The sequence below is a fragment of the Choloepus didactylus genome, chromosome 18 (genome assembly GCF_015220235.1).
Source record: "Choloepus didactylus isolate mChoDid1 chromosome 18, mChoDid1.pri, whole genome shotgun sequence".
NCBI classification, from domain to species: Eukaryota; Metazoa; Chordata; class Mammalia; order Pilosa; family Megalonychidae; genus Choloepus; species Choloepus didactylus.
The window spans coordinates 45,303,237-45,321,266 of record NC_051324.1 but is presented as its reverse complement, the minus strand read 5'-3'; the positions used below and the strand labels follow the sequence as shown (position 1 = coordinate 45,321,266).

Below are 18,030 nucleotides of genomic sequence, written 5' to 3'. Positions count from 1 at the left end.
CCCCCCAGTGCACACCCAGTACCAGCTGCCGGGAGCTTTGGTGCAGAAACCCCAGAAAGGGAAACCGAGGTAAATCACACGGGTTTTTCAAGCAGAGAGGTACCTGGGGGGATGTGGATAGGGACAGCCTCATCCCAGAGCATGGCTCCCTCCTGATAAAAAGTCCCTGGGTATTTGTCAAAACCAATAGATGGTTTCAGTACAAAGAGTGAACCTAATGGAAACTATGGAGTATTGTTAATAATAATGTTATCAATATCCATTCATTAATTGTAGCAAATGTACCACACTAATGCAGGATGTTAATAATAGGAGAAACAGTGTGTGGGGGAGGCAAGGGGAGGTAGGTATTTAGAACTCCGTGTACTATCTGCTTAACTATTCGGCAAATCTAAAACTGCTAAAAAAAAAAAAAGCAATAAAATCTACTAATTTTTTTTGTTTTAAGGCCACTGGAAGCCTAGAAATCTCTGTGTTACATGGTCTGCTCAGGACCACGTGTAGGTGACAGCTGCTGGGGGTCCTCCGGGGTCCACCTCTACCTGGCGGTTGTGGGTGGTGTGGACCCTGAGGGTCGGCCCGACTCTTCTTCAGGTGTGCTGAGCAGGGCCCTGGCTGAAGGACAAGGGGCCTGGGAGGGACAAAGAGGGAGAGGGGAAGAGGACCAGCTTTCACAGATGTCACAGCGAGTGGCCAGAGGGCCCTGGGAAGTGTGGCATGTGAGTGAACCACAGGGGGAGGCCGGCGGAGCTGGAGGAGAGTGGGAGGTGGGAGGGTCCCATAGGTGGCAAGCGGGCTGAGGAGAGCCTGGGACCTGGGGGATGCTCTCACTTGCCGCAGAGACAGGAGGAAGTGGATATCCGCAGTGCAAGGGCAGTGGGCGGGGAGGGATGCCTGGCTTGTCCAGGAATCAGGAAGATTCTCAGTGTGTCAAGGTGGTAGTCGTGGAAGGGAGGATGTCAGAGAGAAGAAAATGATCACGTCCCATGCACCCTGAGGAGAGAGGAGATGCTGCTGTGTCTTCCCCATCCTTGTATCTCTAGCCTCTGGCACAGGGCTGGCACATAGTAGGTGCTCACTAAAACTTGGTTGGATAAATGAGTTAAAGGCAGGTTGGGGCTGCTCGGATTTCTAGTGAAGTGGTTGTCAGAGTGTGGTCCATGCATCACAGATGAATAGATAGACAAATGTGTTCTGTCCAGAGCATGGAATGTTAATCAGATACAAAAGGAATGAAGGTCTGATACATGCTATGACATTCATGAACTTTGAAACCATTACACTGAGTGAAAAAGCCTGATAGAAAGGGACAAATAGTACATGATGCCACTTATATGAAATATCTAGAATATGCAAATTCATAGAGATGGAAAGTAGATTCGTGATTATCAGGGGCTAAGGGGAGGGTGGAATGGGGAATTATTGCTTAATGGGTACAGAGATTCTGTTTGGGGTGATAGAAAAATTTTACTAAATGGAAGGTGATGATGGTAGCACAATATTGTGAGTGTAATTAATGCCACTGAATTGTACTCTTAAAAGTGGCTAAAATGGCAGGTTTTATGTTAAATATATTTTATGACAATAAAAAAAGAATCCCCCCCCCCAAAAAAAAAAAAGTGTGGTCCATGAACTAGCCCCTCTCTGACTCCCATATCAGAATTACTTGGGAATTCTGTTAAAAATTCAAATTCCTGGATCCAATGCCCAGAAGTTCTGAATTAGTAGACTTTGGGGGGGGCCTGGGAATTTGCATTCTTCCTAAGCTCCTAAGATGATTCTGATGCAGCAATCCATGGACTACAACTTGAGAAACCACTGGTTGAGAAAGCTTTCTCTGATGCCCCTGGAGGGTAGGCAGAAGGATATCCACAGGGGTCAATCAATAGACATGGATCCTGGTCTTAGCAGCCAGTCGCCCCTCTTCAGTTTATAAATAATGTGTGTTCACTTGGACCCATGGGTGGAGAAAGCACCTTATCCCAGAACCTGGAGTTTCTGGGCCTACTTTATTCTGCTTGGCCAGGATAAGGCCTGGCTGTTCTTGGCCTAGTGTTACCTGAGCTGAGTGGGTGGCTGCAGGGTCAGCAGCTACACTGGACCCTGTGATCTCAGCTAGGTTAACACCCCAGTCACCCTCCTACACATGTCCTTTGGTGGTTGCCTCATCTCTCGGGGGAAAGGCCTGCATGGTCTGGCCCCTGCTCACCAATCATAGCATTCCCCCCTGCTCTGTTCTCCAAGGATGCGGGCTGCTTTTAATTCTTCAAACACTGTGCTCCTTCCAGCCACAGGGCCTTTGCACAAGCTCTCCCTTGTAGACAGTGCTCTCCTCCCCACTCTTTGCTGGTTAACACCTCACTTCTTCAACTGCTGTCAGCTCAGGCATCATTTCCTCAATGAAGCTTTCCTCAAACCCCCCGGTGATCTGAGGCTCCTTTTTACAGGCGCTTATGGGAGGACGTTGATCCCTTCCTTTAAAAGGTTTATCTCAGGTTGTGAGCATACATTCATCATTACTAAGGTTGATTGCACCCTCTCTCCTTCCCACCAGATTCCACTCTGCAAGGAAAGGGTCTTGTTCATCTATTGGCCCTGGGCCTAGTGCATGGTGGGTGTTCTCTCAATATTTGTTGTAGAGCTGACGAGGCCCTAGTTTGGGTGGCCCCAGAGCCCGGGTCTAAGAGAGGTCACTAACTCAGCTTGGATGAGACAGCGAATGGCGGGAGTGTGATTCTGAACCTCTGCCTGATGCCAGCAGGAAGGGGACATGTGAGGGCAGTGTTCACCCTGCAGTCTGCCTCTTGGCTGCCAATTACCCCATTTCCCAGGCTGTTCCCATCCACAAGGAGCAGATATGTCTAATCCCCTCCAGGACAGTGAGCCCCTTAAGGGAAGAGCTGTGCCTTAGTCTCTCTATCTCCAGTCCTAGCACAGGGCCTGGCACGTTTGGGTGCTCAGTGAGTGGGTGTCGAGTGGATGAACGGTCAGTAAATGCATGGATGGATGGTAGGACGCCTGTCTTCTGCAGCACTTCATCGTTTCCCAAAGTGCCTTTGCAGGCCTGTTATTTGGACCTCATGCTCACCCACCAAATAGGCAAACGGGTCTATTCACCCCCATTTTGCAGAAGAGTAAACAAAGGCTCTTGGTAACTATCCAGAATCCTGCAGTTAATAAATAAATGGTAGAGAAGATTAGGCTCCTCAGTGTGGAGTGCCAAGAAGTCTCAGGAAACCCCAGCCCCAGCCTAGGACCCGAGCCGCTCCTGGGCTGGCAGCTTCCTCCACACCATACCACCCCCAGCTCAGCCCTCTCCGGGTCTAGACACCCCTTGCTTGGCTGACATCTGCCTTGTCCTCTCTGCCCTTGCTGGTGGCTTTGATCCAACTTCTTATCTGCCCTTATCAGAGACAGAACGTGCCTGCTTTGGGATATCCTAGGGGATTGGGAGCTCCAAGCCTGGGGGCCACTTGGAGCACAGAAATTTCTCCACTTGCAGGTGCTCAGCTCCTAGGTGGCACCCGGCGTGTGGCTGAACTGTTGCATGACAGGAGTTTCTCCCATAAGGCTTCTGTCTTGCCTCCTGAATCCCTCTCTGAGTCTGCCTTCAGGCTTCAAGCCCAGAGAAGAGAATCAGGCCCACCAAGGAGCCCAGAACCTCAGGCCTTGAATTCCAGCTCTGGGTCCAAGCATGAGTTTCACTGGCTCCTCAGGACAGGCCCCCGGTGGCCCTTTCACTCCCCAAGAGCCAGGGTGTCACGCTCTGTAAGATCCTGCCTACCTCTGGGTATGGGGGCTTCCCTGGGATACCATGACCCTCCCAGGAAGGAGACAGAGGGCCGTTTGCTTGGGGCAAACCCTCCTCCTGCTGCCTTCAGTTAAACTGAGCTCAGGGCCAAAGGGGGTTCTCAAGACGATCTGGACCAGACCCAATCATCCGCAATGGGCTGTGAGCAGCCTCCCTCCCAGCTGGGTGGACCCTTGGAGCCAGAGGCCCAGTCTGGTGCCATCGAGTCCACATCCTCTTTCCCCACAGTTCTGGACATGTGGACCGCACACCACCCCAGCCCATCGGAGGCCTCAGCTACGTTCAGGGCCACACCGGATTGCATCTCGTCAACAAGACCGTGGGCCAGTGCCTGGATGACACTGCACAGAGGGTCCCGGATAGAGAGGCCTTGGTCAGCCTCCAGGAGAACCTCAGGTTTACCTTTGCACAGCTGAAGGAGGAGGTGGGTCCTGACCTTGAACCCTCAAAGTGGGCTGATGCTGGCCCCTGAGATGCCCTCACTGAGCAGGGCCAGGAAGGTGAGGGGGAGGGAGGGTACTTGTCTCAGGACCGTTGCTGTGGCTGTTTGAGAATCCTGCTGTATGGCAGGAGAAGGGGACAGAGCGTGAGGCAGAGGTGGCCCAGAAGCCTCCTGCACCAGCAGCTCCTGGGGTATTTGTTAATTGTGCCTATCCCTAGGCTCCACTCTAGACCCACTGATGCCTGGGAATCTGCTTGTTCCTTGTCCGCAGGGATGCACACTGAGCTGGAGAACCCCAGGGCTAAGGGCTGAGGGTGGGAGTCATGGGCCCCTGTCTGCTTGTCCCCATCTCACCCCTTGTGCCCCATCTGTTTACGCCAGGTGGACAAAGCTGCTTCTGGGCTCCTGAGCATCGGCCTCTGCAAGGGCGACCGGCTGGGCATGTGGGGACCCAATTCATATGCGTGGGTGCTCATGCAGTTGGCGACCGCCCGAGTGGGCATCATTCTGGTGAGGGGGGGCCTGCTGGGCACAAATGGGTGTGCATGTGTCTCTGGCTGGTTTCAGACCAACCAGTGCTTTTCCTCGGGGCCCATCAAGGGGTCCTCAAGGGCATAGGGTGCCGCTGCTGCCGACACAGCATTTCTGTGCCTGCTGAGGACGGTGGGGCAGTGGGAGGACAGGAGCTGCCCAGGACGCTGACATGCCCTTGCCGTCTCCACCAGGTGTCTGTGAACCCAGCCTACCAGGCTATGGAGCTGGAGTTTGTCCTTAAGAAGGTAGGACCCCTTCCTGGAGAGGGGCCCAGCTGGTGCCTGGCGCAGCCTTCTGGCTGTCACAGAGGGCAGCCCTGGGGTGAGGGAGGTATGCAGAAGTGGGTGACACCCACAGTCTGTCCTTCCTTGGGCTGTGGGTGGGCAGGAGGAGGCCGCCGTTCCATGGAGAGAGGGGTTTGTCAGACATGAGGCTGGTGTGCACGTCAGTGTATGTGTGTGTCGATGTGTGTATCCTGGTGCATGATGTGTGTGTATCTCAGGGCTCGGTGTGTGTCTTGGGAGTGATATATGTGTAAGGACAATATTTGTCTTGGGCCGCTTTGGTATGTGTGTGTGAGTTGGGTGTGTTTGTGTGGGTCCCAGGGCATGCTGCACATGTATCTCAGCATGTGGTGTGTGTGTGCATCAGGGTGGTAGTGCTGTGTGTCCTGGTGCAGGATGCATATGTGCTGGGTGTTTGCGACATGGTATGCATGCTTCTTGGGGACGGACATTTGTGTGTCTGTGTCTCAACATGTGGTACGTGGATGTGTATGTGTCAGGGTGCGTGTGTAGGAGAGAGAGCAACTCAACTGGTTACTGAGGGCCCCCCAGGGTCCCAGCCTTGGTCTTCCTGCTGATGGGGGGTGTGGGTCTCTCCTCTCTCAGGTGGGCTGCAAAGCCCTTGTGTTCCCCAAGCAATTCAAGACCCAGCACTATTACAACATCCTGAAGCAAATCTGTCCAGAGCTGGAGAAGGCCCAACCTGGGGCCTTGAAGAGTCAGAGGTGGGGCTGTCCCAGGGCAGGAAGGGGGAGTGGTGCAGCATCCCTGGCTCCCTCACCCCCTGCCCAATCCCAGAATGGGGCTGACTCTCCCTCCTCCCCACCCCCAGGCTTCCTGATCTGACCACAGTCATCTCCGTGGATGCCCCCCTGCCAGGGACCTTTCTCCTGGAGGAGGTGATGGCGGCCGGCAGCACTGAGCAGCATCTGGCCCGGCTCCGGCACGCCCAGCAGTTCGTGTCCTGCCATGACCCCATCAACGTCCAGTTCACCTCGGTAGGGTGGAGGTCTCCAGGCCCCAAGGCCAGGCTCACACACTAACCTCTGCCCCTGTGACCTTCCCTGGGAAGGGGGAGACAGCAGAGGAGGGCAGGAGTGCAGACACTCCCTCCTGGGGCCGGCCCAAGTCACGGCCTTGGGGCTCTGGCCCAGCTCTCCCTCTGCCCTGGAAAACAACAACCAATGTCCTTGTCACACGTCTCCCTCTCCTGGCCCTCTTGTTTCCAGGGCAGGGACAGATTCACTGCACCCCACAGGTCAGAGTTGGTAGAACCTGTCCCCTCATTTAGCAGCTGGGGAAACTGAGGCATAGAGAGGGAGTTTGCCCAAGGCCATGCAGCTAGTGGGTGGCAGAGTCCTCTGTGCCACCTTATGAGTCACACAAGGACAGAGACCTTATCTCATGCACTTGTGGGTCCTACCACCCAGCATTGTTCAGGCAGGGGGCAGATCATGCGAATCCATACTGCATGATCAAATGGTGGATTGGGACAGCAATCCCAGTCTCCTGACTCCCAGTCCAGTGCTCTGCCATGCCTCCCCAGGGTGGGGAGGAGATGGGGGGAAGGAAGTCAAGCCTACATCTGCTTATCTTGTCAGGGGACAACAGGCAGCCCCAAGGGGGCCACCCTCTCCCACTACAACATCGTCAACAACTCCAACATGATAGGGGAGCGCCTGAAAATGCACCTGAAGGTGAGGGGCTGCACAGCCTGGAGCAGGGCTTACTGACACCCCAAGACAAGTTGCAGGAGGTGGGCTGGGTCAGGGGGTTGCTGGGCATTCCCTGCCAACAGGAGGAACTGGCTTCTGGGGCGTCTGGCTCCTTGATAGACCCAGCTTCATGCCGTCATCTCCAGAAACCAGAGGAGTCGCGGTTGGTCCTGCCCAGCCCCCTGTTCCACTGCCTGGGTTCCGTGGGGGGCACAATGGTGAGCATGCTGCACGGTGCCACCCTCATCCTGTCCTCTCCAGTCTTTGATGGCAAGAAGGCACTGGAGGCCGTCAGCAAAGAGAGGTGGGCATTGGTTGACAGGCCATCCTCGGGCTGATAAGACCCTCCTGTTCCTCACTCCTGGGGCCCTGCCCCTTTCAAAGCTATCTCCTTCCTCCAACTGGGGGACCTGGGAAACAGGGTAGTGGGGGATCCCCGGGAGAGGACCAGTTCCTGTCTTCAACAAGTTTCTCCTGCTTGCAGCCGCAGCTTTGGCCTTGGACCTTGCTGCAGGCTCAGGGTAGGCTGGATGGGACAAAGGAGGCCCCTTCCACTTCCAAGCCTAATTTTGAGACTACCCCCTTGTACAGAGGCACCTTCCTGTACGGCACTCCCACAATGTTCGTGGACATTCTGAACCAGCCAGATTTCTTCAGTTACAACATCTCGGCCATGCGTGGAGGTGGGGTGGGGCCAAAGGCATGGGGAGGGGGCTGCTGGCCCTGCTTTGCTTGGGATTCACCCTGCAGGAATGGCCTGGGTGGGCGAGCTATGCTCACAAAGTCCACTGCAGGGGGGAGGAAGGCAAATCCCTATTGTCCCTGGAGACCAGTCCAAGGCCAGTTGCCAGGTGTAGGAATGGTCCAGGGTCAGGGGAGAGAAGGGAATATTCGTCCCTAGAATGAGCTGTAGGGGGATGGGGGAGCTGTGTCAGCCCTCTCTCTGATCCAGGTGTGATTGCTGGGTCCCCTGCACCCCCGGAGCTGATCCGAGCCATCATCAACAAGCTGAACATGAAGGAGCTGGTGGTGAGTGGGTGGCAGTGGGGGTCAGGGTGGTGGGCAGGGACACGCCAGGCCTGGGGGGACAGCAGATTGACAGGAGTAAGGATGAGCCCAGGCCCGTCTCCAAGGGAGCCCCTAAGTCCTGCCGCAGCCCCTCCACCAGCCCCATCCAGAGAACAGATGTGGGAAAATGCAATCTGACCTCACCAGCAGCACAGGAGTCAGGGACATAGTTGACAGGGGTGTAAATATTATACATACATAAATTTATAGTCATAGAAATCTGGGGAAGAAATGCAGCCTGGGAGGGTATGTAGCAAAGCACAGGTGTCCTGCTAGAGAGTCCTGGTGGGCTTGGGCTGGCAGAGTTGGGATACGGACTTAAGACCCTTTCTGGAAGCACGTGGGGTGGTGAAGATCAGATGTTCGTTCCCAAGTGATGGGGAAAGGGGAGCAGAGGGAAGGTTGGTTCTGGAGGGGTGGCCGTCCTTGATGACACCTTGTTCTGGTTCTGAGGGACCTGGGGGTCTCAGCCACATCTTTTCTGGAAGAGTGATGGCAGTGGGCCAGGGGTGTGGTCAAGGAGGGGCTCTGTGTCCCCTCCTGGACACCATCAGGGGGCTGGGTTTGCACTGGAGCGTCTGAGGCCCCCCTGCCAGGACGAGTCTAGGTGTGGGCAGCTCTGTGCATCAGCAGAGGCTGTGGAGAGGAGCCTGGGGGGTCAGAGGTGGGAAGGTCAGTAGTCTCTCAGGCAGAAGACAGAGGCCAGTCACCAGGACTGGCTGGGTCGGGACCTGTGGTGAGGAAAGCGATGCTGGTCAGGATTCAGCAGCCCACACGGAAGCCAGACTGTGGTTGGAGAGAATGGTTGGGAGGCCCTCCGTTAGAGGGGGTCCCAGTCCTCCCCCCGCCCCTGCAGAAATGGAGGGTCCCTGAGGACAGCTTCCTCACTTGCTGGAGTCTCCCGAGAAGGGAGTTGGGAAACTGCCCACCTGGCCCCCACCTGTTCAGTGGCGGCCGGCTTTCTTGGACCTCTTGGTGGGGAACTTGCAGCTGCGGAAGGCAGCTGTGTCACGGATGTGCTGGCCCCTGAACTTGGCGGGTGAAGCACAGGTGGCATCTGGACGGGAGGCCTTGGCTTCCAGCCACCTGGAGAAACAGAGAGTTGCTGGGGGTGGGGAAGAGATGTGGGAGTGCTGGGAGAGGGGACAGTAAGCCGTGTGGCCAGGCTGACTTGGCCCCAGGATAGTCTGGGACTGTCATCCTCATTTTACCTGTGGGGACATATGCCCAGGAGTCTTAGTACAGGGCCAGTGTGTCCCCACACCATCACATGGGTTCTGGGTGGGGGTGGGGGAAGTTCTCACCGCCGAAGGCCCTGGAGCTGGCAGGTGCACTTCCAGGGGTTGTTGGTGAGAGTGAGGGTCTCCAGGCCTTCAAAGGGAAAGTTGGAGGGCAGCTGGCTCAGGCGGTTGTTCTCCAGATGGATGTGTTTCAGTGTGGTCACACCCAGGAAGGCACCGTCCGAGAACTGGGGAGTGGGTAGTCATGAGTGAGCACCCAGCCCCAGCCCCAAGTCTCTCCCATCCTGTCCTTCCCTGGATATATGCAATGGCACTTTGAGACTTTTCAGTTTTCAAAGCAGTGTGACCAAGTTGTCTGTGTCAGATGATCTAATCTGTACAAGCACCCTTTGAGATTAGCGATGCTGTTTCCATTATGCAGAGGGGAAAACGGAGGCTCTCAGAAGCCAAGAAGTTAAGTCCCTTGCCCAGGGTCACACCAGCGGGTAAACAGTAGCTGCAGAACCCCACCCAGCTCCTCTTCCCTTGGCACCACATGCCCTGCACAAACACTGGGACTGGGGAGGCAGCCAGAGGTTGGACCCGGTGGCCCAAGCTGGCACACAGTGAACTTGGTCAGTGTTTGGCGGGATGGGCAGTGGGCCCAGGCTCCCCACAGCCCCCAGGTCCTGGGACTTCCCCCAGCTCTGTCCTTGCAGCTCCCTTACTGCCCACCAGACACTATTTGTGGAGCCTCCTTGGTGGAGACTTTGGCCCGGTTGGAAGGCTCCAGAGGAAATGTTCTATTGGTGCCCACATCTTGGCCCAGGCGCCATGATTCCTGCCTGGCCTCCCCTGCTGCCCACTGAAAGGCCACTCTGCCTCTGGTGGGACACAGGGGACCCTGACTTCAGCTCGGGGCGGGGGGGGTGGTCACCCAGGGCTAAAGAAGGTCAGGCTCCATCCACCCAGACAAAGGCTGGCTACTGTCTGGGTATGATTCAGCCCTTCTCCATGCCTGTGGCCCAGTTTGGTAACCAAACTGTCTTGGTGACTGTCCCCTTCACCTTACCCTGGCTCCCACCCAAACCTCCAGGCTGAAGCTGCTGGTACTGGGGCAATTTTCCAGTCCCAAGGAGGGCTCCTGCTCCCACCCAAGGCAGCCCCACCTGGCCTGGTGGTGGGTGTCACCAGGGAGGAAGGACTGAGGATGCAGCCAGGAGATGGCTGGTTACCAGGGTGGGCAAAGGGCAGTCAGCGGTCTGGGGGAAAGTGAGGCACAGCCGGTCTTCCCTGGGGAGACATCTGGGTCCTGTGCTAAGGGTTAACAAGGGTGCTGAGCTCTTGCCTTGCCTCTTCGTGGAGCCCACAGGCCCCATACCTGCAACCTGGGGGAGCCCTGGTCCCCATGCCCTGACTTCCCCAACTCCCCAACTCGGTTCAAATGAACCTGAGCAATGCAGGGCAGATTCACCAGGGCCTCCGAGTGGGGTAGAGAAGCATCTTTCTCAGGTATTTGCTCCCCTCTCATTCCCCCAGCCCCACCCCCACCCCCACCCCACCTTAGCACACATGCTCACCCCCACCAGAAACAGGGTCTCTTTGTGGGCCTGATTGCCTAGCTCCACTGGAAGTCTCCTCAATAAACAAACCTTCCTTTATGGGGTGGTAGGTTTACTGGAGACAGGAAAAAAACAACAGGGGAGGGGCAGAAGGCCCAACAGGAAGAGGTAGCTGCTCCCCACAGTGGAGGGTATGGGGGCATGGAGATGCCTCCAAAGGGGCTGCTTGGAGAGGCAGGGCAGCTCCCTGCTCCTTTTATAAGTATGAATCCCAGGAAGGCAGTGGCTGAGACCAGGGACAGGGGCAGCCAGGCAGGGACTGGTATGGGAGTGTGACAAGATAAAGGGCAGAGATGGCAGAGCCTCTCACCCGAGCCTCTCACCTTGGAGACAGAGAGGGGGGCAAAGGGAATTTTGGAGGAGAGGGGGATGCCCAGCTGTGGCTCTGGCTCCCTGAACCTCCAAAGGGAGGAAGGGGCCAGAGCAGAGCTTGGCAACCAGGTGCTCACCTTCTCCAGGTTGGTGTTGTCGAGCCAGAGGGTCTCCAGGTATCTGCCGAAGGACTGGAAGGCATTGTCGGGGATGGTCTTCAGGGGGTTGTGGGATAGCTTGAGCTCCTCCACTACCCGCAGCTTGCTCAGAGCAGCGGACGGGTAGCTGGACAGCTGATTCCTGTCCAGGTAGAACTTGGCAAGGTTTTCCACGTCATCCAGGGCACCAGGCTGCAGGGAATTGAGCGCATTTTCTGACAGGTAGAGCCAGCGCAGGTCCTTGGCGCCCTGGAAGGCGCCTGGGCGCAGCTCGCGGATCTTGTTGTTATTGAGCTGTAGGATGAAGAGGTTGACCAGTGGGGAGAGCAGCCCCCGGGGCAGCTCCGTCACCTTGTTGTGGTCCAGGTAGAGGTAGGTGAGCTCAGTCAGATCGTCGAAGGCACCAGTGTGCAGCATGCGGATGTCGTTGTTGGACAGGTACAGGTAGATGAGCTGCTTGAGGCCACGGAATGCGCCAGCCGCCACCTCACGGATCTGGCATTGCTGCAGGTGCAGCGACACGAGGTTGGGCATGGCCCGGAAAGAGTTGGCAGCCAGCACCGGGAAGTTGTTGCGCTGTAGGTTGAGCAGCTTGGTCTTCTCTGACACCTTGGGGATCTTCTGCAGCCCCACCTTGTCACAGATGACATGCTGCAGGTCGCCGTGGCAGTGGCAGTTCTGGGGGCAGGCGGCCAGCGACGGCAGAAGGCCAGCCAGGAGGCCGAGGCTGAGCAGAAGTGCCGGGCCGGCCATGGCGGGGACGCCGGGGGCCGGGGCTGGGGGCAGCGACGGCGGCGGGGCGCGGGCAGCGGCAAGTCGCCGGCCCTTGGATCTCCGGCCCTACTTATACGGCTGCCCTGACCGCAGCCGGCGGCCGGAGCCAGCTCCTACGTGGAGCATCCAGGCCACCGGGCTTAACCCCCTCGCGCCCGGAGATGCGCCGCGCCCCCGACAGGGGGCCCTTCCCCCGCCTGGAGACCGCGCGGGGCTGGGACCGTGGCCCCCAACGCCCCGAACCCCGTTGCCCTCTCCCCCTGCTCTCAGATCCTGCTTCTCTCCCTACAGCCTTTCACCATGGTTTTTTGGGGGGGAGGGTGCGGGTAGATATTGGTGTATCTTAGAGACTTGAGTTTACACCGGAGCGGAGGGAGGCGGTCCCCGAACTTATTTGTTTGCTCAGGTTGGAGTCTCCATGCCACCCCCTTCCTCCCCATGCACACTAGGCCCGGTGCCCTGGACACAGGAGGGAGGAAGCGGCCAGGGCGGCCGGACGCGAGTCTCGCCGCGGTCGGGCAGCCGGCGGCGCTTTAATGGGGCTCTTGTGCGGCGCCGGCCGAGCGTGAGAGCCGCGCTGGCGTCGCGCTCCCGCACCTGGCCCGCCTCTCCGGAGAAGGGGAGCGCTTTCCTCACCCGCGGCTCGCCTTTGGCCCTCTCTCCCAGCCCTGGCCTTGAGTTTCTGTCGCCTGACCCTCCCATCCCTGTTTTCAACTGCTGAGGCTAACCAGAAGAGTGGGGAGGGACTGGGGGGCCGGTGGGAGAGTGACACCTGGAGACCGTGAGCACCCAGTCCCAACAACTGAACAAGCATTGCTGCACCATCCCCCCTCCTTAAACTCCTTAAAATATCCCCAACCCTCACCCCACCCCAGTGGTCAGGACCCCAAGTGGCACCAAGATGTACATGGGGGAGGCCACAGCCCGGCAGTTACCCCAGGGCTGTGGGGATGGGTGAGGGGGTGCTGGATCTTGGCCACAGGAGGCCAGCACTGGACTTCTCGGGCTGCCCCCGCTGGCCAGTTCTCTGGGTGCCCACTTGCCAGCCATGGTGTCTGGAGTCCTGTCGAAAGGGGAGGGTGGGTGGGCAGCTCACACCTGGGCCCAGGGTGAGCTCCAGGTTGTTGGCAGAGGGTACTGCTGCTGGGCAGGGGTGAGGGGTGGAGGGCAGGGTAATAACTAAGCCTTCCAGGTCCCCCAGACCCCAGTCACGCCATGCCATCTGACACAGGGGAAGTTGGGAGGGTGGTGACCACAAAGGGTCTAGTGTCTTTGTGGGCTTGACCTAGAGTACAGGGTGCTAGCTCTTCGCGGCTCACCCAATACCCAGGTATGGAGGCCTGGGCTCTGGGGCTGGCCCCTCTCCCAAGCCCCTTTCCTTCCTTGCCTCTGGGCAGGGGGAGGGTGTCATACTTGGCCCAGAACATTCGCTGACGGTATTTGGGCTCCTCCAAGGCTGACTTTTGGTTTTTCTGTTGCTCAGGATGTTCCAACCACTAGAAGGGTGGGGGTGGGGGCGCTATTGGCTTTTTAAATCCCTGCTTTGGCTGTATTTTTATTTTGATGGAAATAAATTTACAGGAACCCCTCCAGAGTTCTAGAGAGGGTACCCACTCCAAGGCCAGGCACTTGTCCCGGGTTTCGGGGTAAGGGTGGGGGTGTCTGTGCCGCTCCCAGCTTGGCCAAGGCAGGCTGGCTTTCTCATCAAGTTTATGGGATCTTCAGCTGGGGAGGGAGGAGCAGGGGATGTTGTGTCCTGAAATCAGCAAAGGCAGTGGGGGCTAAGGCATCCTGTGGGCAGGGAGGAGAAGTCAGGCATGGTAATGCTGAGCCAGAGAGGTGTCTGCTCTAGGGAAACAAGGAGGCTGAGAGAGCCTAGGCTAGAAGAGAATGGCTTCCTGCTCTCAATTTCATCTCAGATCTGGGGCCCCTGCAGGCATCTCATCTGTTTCCTGCCCCAGTGCCTTTGCCTCCTGACCCCTGACTTCCCCTGCTCTAGCCTCTGCCCCCACCCTCCACCTGCCCTCCACCTTCCCCTTTTATTGAGTTCCCTCCTGTTCCCACCCCACTCACTGCTTCCCACTTTCTGGACCCTCTAGGTTGCTTATGGAACCACCGAGAACAGCCCTGTGACCTTCATGAACTTCCCTGAGGACACTGTGGAGCAAAAAGCAGAAAGTGTGGGCAGAATTATGCCTCACACCGAGGTGAGCCCCAAACCAAGAGCAGCCCCCTCCCACCTCCTACCACTCCCTCCCCCCCCCCCACACACACACATCCATTGCTTTCAATCAGAGAACCAAACAGCTTATTCAGGATGCTGAGAGCCCCTCAGCAGCCAGATCTTTTGGGTCTCTCATCTCTGCGGGCTGGGGCATGCCAGGGGAAGGGGTGGCTCAGCGGCCAAAAGCTGCTGCCAGCTGAACTACTCCTCAGCCTCCCTTCCTGTCTGGGGTGTGTTTTTGCCAAGCCCCACTGTCTGTTTTGGGGCAGCTAGGGAAGCCTTAACCATGGAGTGAGACCATAGAGATTTTTCCTACCCAGCTCTTTTTCCCCCATAGATCCGGCCTCTCACTGTGGCAATGTTCCTTTTTTTTTTTGCTTTGCGTAAACACTTAAGTTCCCAAGCAGCCTGTCCCTCTGGGGATCCCTTGCATCTCAAAGGCTGACCCAGAGATCACAGTCAGGACTCCTTCCTGCTCCAGAGCAGGTGCTCGATGCCAGCACCTGCCCCCTGGCCCCTTTGGGGTCATGGCCAGTGTGCCTAGACAGCCACTTCCCCTGGGGCTCTCCTCCTGCGAATCTCTCCTGCCCTCCTGCTAGAAGTGAGTGTGCAGCGACATTAGCCCCCTCCCATCTGTCAGCCAGCTTCATGGCCACATTGGGATGCCCACCTGAAAGGAAGCCAGGGCAGGCGGAATTCCCCCCATTTCCCAGACACAGACCCTGGGGCGTGCAGATACTAAGCTTTCCTTGGCGTGCTGGCTGCGGCTCCTTTCTCTCCTGGGCTTTCAGGTTCTGTCTCTCCGCTGTCTGTCCTCTTCACATGGTGCTGCCACCCCACACCCCCTTTGGCTTCTTCCTTGCTTATTAGGAAGTAAAGGGAGATTCCTCTTCTGTACAGTTTATAGTTCTTCACAGGCCTCCCTCTCTGTGGCAGCTCCCTGTCCAAGCCCACCCTCCCTGCCCACTCCGTTCCTGGGTTCCTGGGCCTGGGCCTCCGCTGTTCCTCAAGCCCAGCTCAGCTCTCCGCCGGGTGATGGATCTCCTCCGGCCTTTGTCTCCCTTCCCTGGATTGAGATGGGCAAAGCCAGAGGACCCCATTGGTGGGGGGAAGGGAGGAAGGCAAAGCTCCCCCCTCCCCAAGGGCCCCTACCCCAAAACATACGGGTGGGAGGTCCCAGCCTGAAGCTGCCCTGTCACAGGCCCAGATCGTGAACATGGAGTCGGGGATGGTGGTGGCGCTGAACACCCCTGGGGAGCTGTTGATCCGGGGATACTGCGTCATGCTGGGCTACTGGGGCGAGCCCGGGAAGACCCAGGAAGCAGTTGGGCAGGACAAGTGGTATCGGACAGGGTGAGAGGGTGGGGCAGGGGAGAGGGTTGCCTGCTGAGGGGAGGCCGGGGGCCCGAGGCTGAGCTGGGAACATGAAATCAGGACATGGGGGACATGGGTGTCAAGATGGCCCCTTCGCTTCTTGGAGACTTAATTTCCAAAATGTGTAAAATGGGGATAATTGTACTTCCCACATAGGATATTGGAGGACCAAACGTTATACAGTTAAAAGCGCCTAGGACAGTGTCCACAAAACCTGAGTCAGGATTTAATCCCTCATTTGTTAATTCAACAAATACTTATTATGGACCTACTGGGTGCCAGCACCAAGACAGACTCTGCTCATATGGGGGGAGACCAGATGACATAAAAGATAATTTCAGACATTGATGAAAATAAAATAGGGTTACAGGAGAGAAAGTGGCTGTGATGGGGGGGCATCCATAGATTAAGTGCTCAGAGAAGCCTCTTTAAGGTGGAAACATTTGAGATCTGAATCATAATAAAAGAAGCCAGCCATGAAAAGTATATATAGATTTAGAGAGAGCATTTTCTTAGGTACTGGTTTATTTGTTTGCCTCCTCCACTAGACTACAAGTTCCAGGAACGTGTCTTGTTTGTGCTGTAGCCTCCAGAGCCTAGAGCAGTGCAAGATGCCTGCATAGCGGGTGCTCAATACATGCTTGGTGAGCGAGCAAGCGAGCGAGCCAGCTGAGGCAGAGGTGGGAGGCCATTCCTGGGGTTTCCTTGCAGAGACGTGGCCACGATGGATGAGCAGGGCTTCTGCAAGATCGTGGGCCGCTCCAACGACATGATCATCCGGGGTGGTGAGAACATCTACCCCGCGGAGCTCGAGGACTTCTTCCACACGCACCCGCAGGTGCAGGAAGTGCAGGTGAGGAGCCCCGCCCAAGGGAGCCCCAGTGAGACTGCAAGAGCCGGAAGGGGGAGTGAGGACGGTAATGTCTGGTGTTTGATCTGATCTCGGAAGGTGGTGGGAGTGAAGGATGCCCGGATGGGGGAGGAAATCTGTGCCTGCATCCGGCTTAAGAGCGGGGAGGAGACCACTGCAGAAGAGATCCGGGCTTTCTGCAAAGGGAAGGTGGGAGCCTCGACTTATCCCAAACTGACTCGCTCAGTTCTGCACCCACCTCTCCCAGCCTACCTGCCAGGGGTGGGGGCTTGCTCTGGCCCTTGATTAGCCCAACTCTCTGGCCAAGCCCAGCCCTCTGCCCCCTACTGCCACCCCTGTGACCCCACCCTGCCTCATGTTTTGTCTCCTATCCTACAGATCTCCCACTTCAAGATCCCCCGATATGTCGTGTTTGTCACAAACTATCCCCTCACCATCTCGGGAAAGGTGTGTAAGATAGAGGAGACTGAAGAGGGGCAGGGCAGCCTGGGGTGTGGGGCCAGGTGCACAAAGCCAGGTGACCAGACCTGTGCCTCCCTTCAGCAATGGGCAAGAGGCAGGCCATGGGGTGTTGGGTGACCAGCTCATCAGTTCATCCCAGTTTGCCAGGAATTTCCCAGTTTTAGCACTAAAGGCTGGAGAAACCCCTCAGTCCCAGGCAAACCATGACGGTTGTCACCCTAGCTGGCAGAGTCTCCAAACCTAGCTCTCATGCCTCTCTCTTTCCTCTAGATCCAGAAATTCAAACTCCGAGAGCAGATGGAACGGCATTTGAACCTGTGAATAAAGAGGGGGTGAGAGGGTGCCAGGCCTTCCTCCTGTCCCTCCTCACAGTCCCTTTGTCTGTCTTTGTGATTTAGCATAAAGGGCTCTTTTCTTTGGCCAGTATCTTGCTGGTGTACTCTCTTAGCAGTTACCATGGGATGGAGATGGGAAGAGACCAAAGGGAAACTAGTATTTCCAGATTTCCTATTCCTTGTCAATGACGGTGCTAAGCACGTTGACATGCATTATCTTCCTAATTTAATCCTCACCACATCCCTTTGAGATAACAATCCAATTTCTTTTTAAATTTGTATTGTATCACACAACCAAAAATTTCACTTTCAAGTATACAGTTGAGTGGTGTTAATTACATTCACAACGTTGTGCTAACATCACTACCATCCATTACCAAAAGTTTTCCATCATCCCAAACAGAAACTCTGTACCCATGAAGCATTAACTCCCCTTTCCCAACCTCTGCCCCCTGGTACCCTGGGATCTACTTTCTGTCTCTGTGAATTTGCATGTTCTAGTTATTTCATGTAAATGAGACTATACAATATTTGTCCTTTTTGTGTCTGGCTTATTTCATTCATCATGAAGTCTTCAAGGTCCATCTGTGTTGTAGCATGTATCAGAACTTCATTCCTTTTTATGATTGAATAATATTCCACTGTATGTATATACCACATTTTATCTGTTCTCCAGTGATGAACATTTGGGTTGCTTTCACGTTTTGGCTATTGTGAATAAAGCTGCTGTGAACATTGGTTTGAGTCCCTGCTTTCAATTCTTTTGGGTAGATACCTAGAAGTATGATTGTTGGGTCATATGGTAATTCTGAGGAACCACCAAA

General features: G+C 56.2%; 2 protein-coding genes across 3 annotated transcripts in view; one reads left to right on the top strand and one right to left on the bottom strand.

Moving 5' to 3' along the window:
• The window catches only part of ACSF2 (acyl-CoA synthetase family member 2), a 44,203-nt gene extending 26,405 nt beyond the window's left edge, over positions 1–17,798 (top strand). The window contains exons 2-16 of one of the 2 annotated variants that reach the window (XM_037809119.1): positions 4,040–4,235; positions 4,635–4,763; positions 4,979–5,032; positions 5,678–5,796; positions 5,904–6,069; positions 6,673–6,768; positions 6,933–7,090; positions 7,378–7,469; positions 7,739–7,815; positions 14,040–14,147; positions 15,366–15,517; positions 16,250–16,391; positions 16,488–16,598; positions 16,788–16,856; positions 17,142–17,798. In XM_037809119.1, the coding sequence (XP_037665047.1) occupies positions 4,040–4,235; positions 4,635–4,763; positions 4,979–5,032; positions 5,678–5,796; positions 5,904–6,069; positions 6,673–6,768; positions 6,933–7,090; positions 7,378–7,469; positions 7,739–7,815; positions 14,040–14,147; positions 15,366–15,517; positions 16,250–16,391; positions 16,488–16,598; positions 16,788–16,856; positions 17,142–17,192 (1,720 nt within the window). In that variant the 3' untranslated portion in view covers positions 17,193–17,798. The remainder of the gene's footprint in view (positions 1–4,039; positions 4,236–4,634; positions 4,764–4,978; positions 5,033–5,677; positions 5,797–5,903; positions 6,070–6,672; positions 6,769–6,932; positions 7,091–7,377; positions 7,470–7,738; positions 7,816–14,039; positions 14,148–15,365; positions 15,518–16,249; positions 16,392–16,487; positions 16,599–16,787; positions 16,857–17,141) is intronic. The other variant, XM_037809120.1, reaches the window with a different exon arrangement.
• CHAD (chondroadherin) lies at positions 8,041–11,962 on the bottom strand. Its single transcript, XM_037809121.1, has 4 exons — positions 11,146–11,962; positions 9,159–9,322; positions 8,795–8,940; positions 8,041–8,585 (listed from the first exon to the last, which is right to left on the bottom strand). The coding sequence occupies exons 1-3, from the start codon at positions 11,917–11,919 to the stop codon at positions 8,799–8,801; spliced, it is 1,080 nt and encodes a 359-aa protein (XP_037665049.1). The 5' UTR covers positions 11,920–11,962; the 3' UTR covers positions 8,041–8,585; positions 8,795–8,798.
• Positions 17,799–18,030: the final 232 nt, after the last annotated feature.

What these genes read in the sequence shown, in the direction of transcription:
- CHAD (XM_037809121.1), bottom strand. Translation starts at nt 11,919, where the DNA reads ATGGCCGGCCCGGCACTTCTGCTCAGCCTCGGCCTCCTGGCTGGCCTT. An exon ending in ACAACACCAACCTGGAGAAG is followed by an intron (nt 9,323 to 11,145) that starts GTGAGCACCTGG and finishes CCCACTCCCCAG; the next exon opens with TTCTCGGACGGTGCCTTCCT. An exon ending in CAGCTCCAGGGCCTTCGGCG is followed by an intron (nt 8,941 to 9,158) that starts GTGAGAACTTCC and finishes CTGTTTCTCCAG; the next exon opens with GTGGCTGGAAGCCAAGGCCT.